Source organism: Sprattus sprattus (assembly GCF_963457725.1).
Source record: "Sprattus sprattus genome assembly, chromosome: 2".
Lineage (NCBI taxonomy): Eukaryota > Metazoa > Chordata > Actinopteri > Clupeiformes > Clupeidae > Sprattus > Sprattus sprattus.
Window position 1 is genome coordinate 63,288,682 of NC_137921.1, and position 9,992 is coordinate 63,298,673.

Here is a 9,992-nt window from a genome sequence, read left to right on the forward strand (position 1 = left end):
CTGGCCAGACTTCCCCGGACAGTAAATGTCTGTACCTGGGTACCACTGGTTTCTGCCAGTTCTGAGCTGATGCCACTGCTTGAAATCTTCTGATTTCAAAGGTAAATAGGCTTGATGTGTTTTTCATCAGCTGCATTAAGTTTCCTTGGCTGACCACTGCGTCTACGAACCTAAACGTCTTCTTCAAAAGAGCTTGAACTGCACATTTTGAAACCCCTGTCTGCTTTGAAATCTTTGTCTGGGAGAGACCCTGCTGATGCAGTATAACTACGTTGTGTCTTGTTGCTGTGCTCAGTCTTACCATGTAAATGGATAAAAAAATAAACATTTATTGTTTACATTTTTCAAAGCATTCTTAGTTCATAGCATTTTTTCACACCTGCCTAAAACTTTTGCACAGTACTGTATATTACACATAAAATTATTAAAGGCCAAACTTATCAATGACACTGGTCATACTAAGGCTGGCTGAAAATATTCCACACAGCCTACAGCTCATGCAAACAAGATTGTCATGAATTTTAGACCACCATTGCAAGTAGATTCAGTAGGCATATTGACAAGAACCCACAATTAAAGAAAAACTCTGGTGGTAGATAGGCCTGAAATGGCAGACAGGAACCATCACTGATAAGAGACCGTTACCTCTAGCAGCTGTAAGCTGTCGGCTATACATCTTGTGGTGGAGAGAGTAGCTTGCCTTAAGTCAACAACTACAGAGACCAAGCTTTCCTTCTCTTGGCTTTCGCTGTTGAAGGAATAAAACGGTTAGAGCTGCATAAAATGAATGTCAGGGTGAGGCTACATGTAGGTCAGCATCAAGCAGCTATTATCTGAGGCCTCACGGTCATGCAGGCTAGCTTTACATACTTGTGCAAACGTAGAAAGTAGTTTATGAAGCCATTAATGTCTTCCTTGGTGAGATCGGAGAGTTTGTTTTGTGTCTCCACTGGGAACACCACCAGTGGGCATCCTTGTTGATCGAATGCACCTGTTAAAAAAAAATAGCCTAAATATTATTGCATTGCAGATGTAGGATAGGCTACTGCAGGACAATTGGGTTACCAAATCGACTAATGAGATACGAAAAATGGACACACAGAAAACATTACAGACAGAAAATAAAATGTATTCTAGTGATGAAAACAAAGTGGAAATTTTACCGGGAAAGTTCACAGCTCCCGAGTTCAACACATGATCCGCAGGCAGTGGTATAGAGGAGGAGGACCTCTGGATCGCTGAAAAATATTATGAAAACTTTTTTCCCCAAACTTGCCAAAAAGGAAAATACCTCGGCTACCCCCACCCATTCCTCTCCCTTCATTCCATCTTGAATTTTGGCGACGACTACACGTTCTCAAACCACAATTGATTTGGCTCTTCCGTGACCCAACATTTGAGAGCATTGCAGCAGCATTCAAGAACGAATCTCTAAAATATGTAACGGGACAAACTTAAGTCACCATGTTAGATAAAGAAAAAAAATTATGTAAACCAGCTTAACAAAACAGAGACATATAAAGGTCACAAGAAACAAACTAGCCAATCGCCCAACTCATCAAGGACGTTTCACAAACATGATGCACTTGCCTCGGCTTCTTACCTGTTGCAGGATTACTCATCTCAAGGGGTTTCTCAATGCGTTTCTTCTTCGCTTAAATGTGATATTGGCTTCGTGGTCCGCGGGAAGAAATAAATATGACTAGACATATCAGAAACTTTCGCTACGTTTTCTTGCTTATCCTCTCAAAGCAATAACGCGTTTAGTGCAGGGTTCGGGACACTGGGTCGAAATACTTGCTAGCCCCTTAGTTTCCGCCATGTTGAGCTCATTCCGATGAGAATCACACAGCTGAGCGATCCCATTGAGTAAGGACGGAGAGGCTAATTTATAACTTCACAAACAGAAGGGGCGGGATAACGTACGCTCACATGATGCGTGAGTGAGAATATAACTCCCTCCAGTTGTAAGTAACCTGATATATTTTAATATTTTGCATATAAGCCTGCATTAATTGAAGAGAAATCCACCTTTTACACGAAAATGCCTTGATTCCCCACAACCCAAGAATTACAACAGGAGGCCAATATAGCCTACAGCTTCAGATGATCTGTTCCCCTCACATACAATTGTGAGGAATGTGAAACATTGTACTATATGTGAGATTTTAAGTCAAGCATGTCTGCCAATATGTGAAGTCATCAAGCTCAGGAAACAGTAGGCTACAGGCAATGCCAAAGGAAAGTACATCTGAAATTAAAAAGCAGATGAGAGAGAAACAGACGTGCATTTCACAGTCTGTTTTGCTTGTTAGTAAAATAAAGATAAGTTAGCAAATAAACTCTTGAAAGAGTGCTGTTATTACCTTATATATACCGGTCAATAAACAGTTCATGCAGGTTCTGGGGAATCTTTTCTAGAATGGGAGAGCATCCTGGTTGTGTGTGTTTTGATCACAGATCTCCCATTTCAATGTGGAGAAGTTGGGAGTCTTCCTGTTCCTGCCTTCTTGTTAGTTCATTTTCCTGGTGATGCTACAGAGTAGCACTGTTAACATTTCCACTAGTTCTAGGAAACATCCATTGTGATCAGGTTAAACATACATAACTGAATTTTTAGCTTACATATGCAGTCAGAAAAATACCTTTCAACCTTTAAACAGTGATGAATTTGAACAAAGGAACCTTTAAGGCTTCATGAGTAGGCCTACACAAGTAGTAGTGAACATATAAACCAGACAAGCAATATTCACTATAATCCCAGAGAAAAGATTAACAGGCAGGGGGATCCAGGCTAGATTTATGGTGGCATTTTTTATTAAAATCGTTACTGAAATGGTGGCTTTTCCCTTTTTTTCCATCAAGAAGAAGTCCCATGTTGCACCTTTAAAAGTACTATTCGGGTGAAGGAGTCTCTGTCTTGTTGAATCTCACTGTCCAAAAAACAACAAACAAACCCTCCATTGTTTACTTCCCTCATCTTTGAATCTTTTCCAAAGTAGTGGCTGCTTCTCTGGATGCCTGCTCCTCCTCGCTGGGAGCTTTAACCACACACTCTTGGCACACGCTCCTGCAATCCTTTTCAGGGCATGTTAACTATCTTTCCCATGGTTGTTCATAGTCTATACATTTCAGCCATAGCCAATGAGTCCTACTTTGAATTTTTGCCACTTTCAGTTTCCATCATATTTAACGGTATATGAATGTGAGATTTCCATAGAGAAAGTTCCATTAAAGGGGAATGACTCTTCATAACGTAAACATGTTTAAAGTTCTAAAAGGCCTCGGCCTACAGTAACTGGAAAAAGAATCCATTAAAAGATACTCTGAAGCCATGAAAAGATAACCATTTTGTGTCAAATACCACTCCGTCCACTTCCAAACGAGCATTTGTGTATCCCAGTTGCATTTTAACTACTTTTGGTCCTCTAATTATAATAACAGTAATTACAAATTCCTTTTTCAGATTTTTTTCTTGTACAAAGTAAAATTATTTCAGTGGATTCTTAGGATGTGATTGTGTTCATGAACGGTATGTATTTACCAACACAGCATCAGCTTTTGCTTTTGCTTTTGCAAGAACTATCTCCTCAGCAACCTCAGAACTCCGCTCTTTGCCTGGTCACTGGGGGAAGGGCAGGTCATGGAGGACGTTTGAGAAGACTTAGACACAAGTCATATGGCACAACTTGTTAGTGAAGGTGTATGCAATTAGTAAAGAATTATTTAATTAAGTGATTCATATATAGTCACCGATGGTTAAGGTAAGGCGTAGGGCTAAGGTCTAGGATATGACCATATGAGTTTGGGTTCATTGAAAGATTGTGCTTGGTCAGTAACAGTGACGAGTTAGTATGGGGCTTCAATAAGAAGGAACAAGGCACTCAGCACAGTCACCTCCAGTGGCTAACATTCCCTTCAGGGCCCAAGGGCCTCTTGTTGGTGCACCATTATGATGTGTGTCAAAGAAGACACAATGCGTAGTCAGTGAGATGCAATGAATCTGTATTAGTGAAATAAATCAGTAATTTTAAGGCAGAGTAGATTGTTACATAATCAAATCAAATCAAACTTTATTTGTACAGCGCATTTCATACACGAAGGTAACACAATGCGCCTCACAGTAGGAAGGAAAGAAAAGGGGGGGAGGGGGGTTTATAGATACTTGTAAAGAGACACAGATAGGAAATAAGTCAACGTTACATAAATGTTAAATAGATACATTTTACCTGATACCAGGGCACCACACTTGATACCAGTGTGGTGGGATTTAGGGACAGAATCATTTCAGTGGTGGCAATAATGTATATGTAACAGTCTAAACACGCACTTATGCTGTGCAGGAAGAAACGAGTCAATCAGCCCAAACCACACCAAAAAGAAGCTCTCAGCGCACCTTTCTTTTTCCACAACAAGCTGGCACATGAGTAATTGAGTCGGCTCCTGGCCACGGTACAGCATACGCTGTCTATAGCCCAGTTTTGTTGGTGAGGGGCAGTGGTTAAATTGGGCCGGGGCTGTCCGGGGCGGAGCCCCGGCACATAAGCGGCCGGGTCTGGAGTTCTCCTGCGCAGCAGCTCCAGCCGATTTTGGCAGTCTGCCTAGTCAATTCACGAGCAATGTTGTCCTACTCATTTACAACTTTTCCAGTGCAAATCTATGTTGTTTTAAAACACAATTCTAAATAATGGTAGGGATAGGCTGGCCTAGACATCTGGAGCATTCATATGGATGTGAATCAATCAATACTAATACAACTTTAACGGTGATGTGTTTTTTGTTTAATTTGGCAATTTATTTACTGCATAATCCACGAAAAATGTGTGAAATTTGCCCCCCCGGATCAGAGCCCCCCCACATAGAAAATCCCAATTTAACCCCTGGTGAGGGGGGTATTGCATGTCTTTAGATGTGTTTTAGAATAGGCACCACATTAAACGACACGGATGAGTAAATAAATAAATGTTTCAAAAATGTTAAGTGAATACCTTTTTACAGTGAGTGATAAGCCAGATCAAAGAGGTATGTCTTAAGTGTATGTTTAAATGTTTCAACCGTTTCAGCCATTCTTAGGTATTCTGGCAGAGTATTCCAAAGGCTGGGGCATAGAAGCTAAAAGCTGCTCTCCCATGTCTCTTAGTCCTGGCTGTTGGTACTATTAGGAGATCAGTGCTGGAGGACCTCAGGGTTTTACTGGGTGTGTACCTTGAGAGCATGTCTGTTATATATTTAGGTGCTTGACTATGAAGTGATTTATAGACTAGTAAGAGAATCTTGAAATCTATTCTTAAACTAACAGGTAGCCAGTGCAGGGATTTTAATACTGGTGTGATGTGCACTCTCCGTCTTGTTTTAGTGAGGACTCGCGCTGCTGCATTCTGTATCGTTTGTAGTTGACTAATGGCTTTTTTTTTGGTAGACCAGACAAAAGAGAGTTACAGTAGTCTAGCCTGCTTGTGATAAACGTGTGCATCAGTCTTTCGGTGTCAGCCTGAGCAAGGAACGGTTGCACCTTAGCAATGTTTCTTAAGTGATACATAACTTTGCAAACATGTTGCCTTTCCAGACATAGTCCTTATTCACCCTCCTCATCAAAGCATCAGGCTAGTCAAACTTGTCAAATCGTTTTTGGAGCTAATGAGTATGAATGTGATGGTAAACTCAATAAATTAGGACTTTCGGAGGATATTTGTTACACAATATGAGCATCTCACCATGTTTGAGCCAGCCATAAAAGAAATCTAAAATCAAAGTCCTGTCCACTGTATCCTTCCCACCAGTCTCAGGCATATTGGCCACATGCCTGGGACTTGTCACAGCCAGGTGGGCCTGTCCAGATAATGACTTTGGTCTTGAAGTCACAGGGCTCACTGTAGCTCACGATGCTGCAGTACTGACAAAGTCCCCGATGGTGTCTTCTGGAGACTGATTGCAGGTTCCCATTCGACTCCTGGCAAACATCAGTAGCCTTAATGATGTCATTCTGCTTCCCTTGCTGTGAGGGTTCCCCGATGCACAGTAGAATGTTACCACCCTTGCTGTGAGGGTTCCCCCATGCACAGTAGAATGTTACCACCCTTGCTGTGAGGGTTCCCCCATGCACAGTAGAATGTTACCACCCTTGCTGTGAGGGTTCCCCCATGAACAGTAGAATGTTACAATCCTTGCTGCCGTTCTGCTGATTGCTGCCCTTCGCTGGTTCGAAAGGAGCCTTGGAACTCAAAAAGGTTTTCATCTGCCTCCTCTTCTCACTGATTACATAAATCTGGCATGATTACAATCCTGCCTGCATGTGATGCATTGTGAATAACACTACATTTTGATTATACCTTGGCCATAGCCATAGCCAGTTTGAGATCTCACCATACACCAAAAAAGTAGAGTCAAAATGCATAGAGCCTATATCAAGGAACACATATCTGACAGGTTCCCCAAGTGACTATTTATTTATCCCGTACAAATACAGAACATTATTGAAATTAAACTGTTACGGAGATCTCGTGTTACAATGTTTCAAATGTTCATCGACTCGATCTTCCTCCTTGCATCTTGTTTTCATCATTAGGCAAGTTCAGTCCCATGTTTTCATCATAAGGCAAGTTCAGTCCCACTTTGTGGTTTTTCTCCTCATGTACCTCTCCCCTTCGCTGTCAATCGCTTCATACAGCTGTTGATCATTCTCTTTAGTTGCGTGAAGGTAACCAATGTATGCTACGCAGAGGGAGATTGTCACCAGTCCAAAAGCCATGACTGGCTTGTTCTGCAAGCAAATAAAACACATTAAGCTCATTAAAGGAATAAAGTAAATAGCTGAAGCACAGAGCGTTTATGTAGATTACTGACGCATGTCAAAAATAATGGCTGACATTCTAGATTGACGATGTTTACTGCTTGGTGAAAATGTGAAGTTGTCTTACGGGTCTGATGAAGAGCTCCGGGTTAATGGCTCGGAAAAGAGTTGTGGTTTGAGCCCCCTTTAACCCTGGGGTTCTGAAGCGGCTCTCTTTGGAAGTTGCCTTCTCAGTTTCTTTTTCTGGAGATGACATCCCAGGTCTGCGGCACCTTGACCTTAGGCGAGCGCTGAAGCTGAAAAGGTTTATTTAATGGTGTTCCAACTCAACAGCCATTCACACTGAGAGGAAATAATAACTGAATCTAAGCTAAGCATATACGAAAACAGATTCTCAAGATAGTTATTAGGAGGACACGATCAATGCTGTCAGCATAGACATGTATGTATGGCTGTCTGGGCTGAAGGAACAACGACTTCAACAGGGAGGAAAACCTTGTTCATATAAAATGCATCACATAATGTCACAGCGCCGCCTCCTGGTTGGTGTATGCTATGAATGCTTAACAACCATACAATTATCTACAGTACACTATTACCACTGTAATGATAGAGATAAGTTAATTGTCAAATTCAAAAAATTCTGTTGCTATGTAAGTAGGCTATGTATCTGATTTACTGAAGACTAATGTTATAAAGCCTAAAACGACAGCACCATCACAATTGCCTTTTTACCAATTCAATATGGGGTGTAGATCAATTCCATTCCAAATTAAGCCCTTTTTCTTCAAGGGAAATGTCCAAGTGCAGTGTACTTCAATGGAACATTAAAAAAGCTCCTCTGACACTCTCTCGAGTTGTTAAGGTCATTAATAATTGACCAATCACCTAGCCACTGTCATGAAAAATTCAGTGTCACACGAGTGAAACTTTATTGTAATTTTTTGTACAATGATTATTTGGTCCAGGCCTACCACAAACAACTTCTCAAAGTCCTCAAAAGCAAAGTTGCTAAACGACACCCTGTAGCTTGTGGCAGTAAAAGGGGAAAAGACATAATCAACAATGCTGTTTATTTAAAGGCTTGGTCAGTAAGCCTCTCTAAAGAGGCATCAACTTTCATGTTGAAAAAAAATTACTAAATGAGAAAGATTTTTTTTTAAATTCAAGATTTCAATGACAACTTCTATAAAAATAAAAAGCTTCAGAAATAAAACAATTGCAATTTAAACTTAAATTCTTGAGAGGTTTTATGCAAGTCTTGTTAGTTCCAGCGTGTCGATGATGGCAGTCACTAGGAGGACCTTGGAAAACAACTGTGTCATCAAATGAAGCGCAGAGAATGGGAAAAGATAGTCTGGGTAAATAATGGTGCTGTTGGTCGTGTGGGTGTTCACGCTCTCCCCTGACTACAGGAATAGGTGTGGCCTACCGACAGGTGTATTTGCATGCACACAGAAGGACACACAGGCTAAGGTATCAAGCTGTATTGCAGTTGAGACCATCCTCAGTTTTTGCCAAGGCTTTTATAGAAGACCTGGAGGGTGGCAAGCTGACCGAAATCAAGGTAAGTTGAAATACAATAAAGTGTAAGCTGTTATGCAGGATTATTGCACTTTATTTGTTATTGTACTCAAATATATTTTCAGTTAAAAAGCAAACTGGAATTTAATGAGATTCGCTATTTAAACAAGCTTCCTGTTCCCTCAAGAACTCTATTCTAGAACACAGGCTAAATATGTGCGGCTGTGACCTATCTCAAATATGATGTATTCTCCTGTACAGCCAATGTGCATAAACTGTCACATTTGTCAAGCCAAATAGATAGTCACAAGTTTTAGATTATGGTACGATGGAACAGTACAGTTGATTCAAAGTAATTGAATCTGTTGGTGACCTTGCATTAATAATCTGAGCAAACAAAGAACACAAATGAGATTATGAACATGTTTGTTTTCAAACTACGTAGGTATTACAGATGCCCTTACGTTCTGTTTTGCACTTTTGTAGGTAAAAAGTCTAGGCCTTTTAGTACCACCATCTTTAAAACCAGAGCAAAAAGAACTACTTTAGCATTGTCTCTATATTGTAAAATCTTCAAATTGGTCTGTTATATAAAATGTTTCAAGGCTCTGTTTTACTCAAGGCTGCTGGTTTATCTCATTCTGCTCATCTTGCTGATGACTTCCTTGTTATTCATCAGCTTGCTCAGACAGAATCTGAACCTGCACAATTCCTACCTGATACACTGATAAGGTCTAAGTCAGGATGAACTGGGGTTTTCTGGAGAATGTGCTCACCGGGGTCAACAAATACTCCACTGTGATTGGACGAGTGTGGCTGTCCATCCTATTTGTCTTCCGTATCCTGGTTTTTGTGGCGGCAGCCGAGCAAGTATGGAAGGATGAGAACAAGGACTTCACCTGCAACACCCAGCAGCCTGGCTGTGAGACCGTGTGCTACGACCATTTCTTCCCCATCTCCCAAGTACGGCTGTGGGCCCTCCAGCTCATAATGGTGTCAACGCCGTCCCTGCTGGTGGCTCTGCATGTGGGCTACCGTGAGCACCGAGAGGCCAAATATGGAAAGAAGCTTTACGATAACAAGGGCAGGCTTGATGGAGGTCTACTCGCCACCTACATTATGAGCCTCATCTTCAAAACTGTGTTTGAGGTTGGGTCTCTGATAGCCTTCTACCTCCTGTACAATGGCTTCACTGTTCCTAGGCTGCTCCAGTGCAGCCAAAGTCCCTGTCCCAACACGGTGGACTGCTACATCGCAAGGCCTACAGAGAAGATGATTTTCCTCTACATCATGGGCTGCACATCCATCTTATGCATCTGTCTTAATGTCATAGAGATGATGTACATTATCTTCAAACAGTGTTGGAAGTGTTTCAGCAAACGCTATGTGCCTATAGAAGAGAAAAGACGTTGTCACTGTGGCAAACCTCACACACTGCTAACAGACTCAGTAGGGGCACTGGTATTGCCTCAGGCCAAAGAGGTGAGCTCACAGTTGGAGTTGAAACAGGAAAGTCCTTCCTGATGGGTGCGCTTGGGGGACTATGGTTGTTCTTCCACGGTCTTAATTACTTTATTAAATTATATAATCAAGGTGGCACATATTCTGAGATCTGACATGGATTCATTTTGGATTATGAAATCCTACATTAAATTGCTATTGTTATAGTATGGATAGA

At 41.3% G+C, this 9,992-nt stretch overlaps 2 protein-coding genes across 2 annotated transcripts; one reads left to right on the forward strand and one right to left on the reverse strand.

The window, feature by feature from the left end:
* Positions 1–6,397: 6,397 nt before the first annotated feature.
* Positions 6,398–7,237, reverse strand: smim8 (small integral membrane protein 8). The gene is made up of 2 exons (XM_080832360.1): positions 6,918–7,237; positions 6,398–6,760 (listed from the first exon to the last, which is right to left on the reverse strand). Exons 1-2 carry the CDS (start codon positions 7,044–7,046, stop codon positions 6,602–6,604), a joined length of 288 nt encoding a protein of 95 aa, XP_080688486.1. The 5' UTR covers positions 7,047–7,237; the 3' UTR covers positions 6,398–6,601.
* Positions 7,238–9,058: 1,821 nt separating this feature from the next.
* gjb7 (gap junction protein beta 7) lies at positions 9,059–9,838 on the forward strand (the record flags this gene model as incomplete). The annotated part of the gene is made up of 1 exon (XM_080860688.1): positions 9,059–9,838. The coding sequence occupies one exon, from the start codon at positions 9,059–9,061 to the stop codon at positions 9,836–9,838; it is 780 nt and encodes a 259-aa protein (XP_080716814.1).
* Positions 9,839–9,992: the final 154 nt, after the last annotated feature.

Bases quoted from the DNA above. Each gene is read 5' to 3' on its own strand.
- smim8 (XM_080832360.1), bottom strand. From the start codon at position 7,046: ATGTCATCTCCAGAAAAAGAAACTGAGAAGGCAACTTCCAAAGAGAGC. The intron at 6,761-6,917 runs GTAAGACAACTT...ATTTGCTTGCAG, and splicing joins CGGAGCTCTTCATCAGACCC to AACAAGCCAGTCATGGCTTT.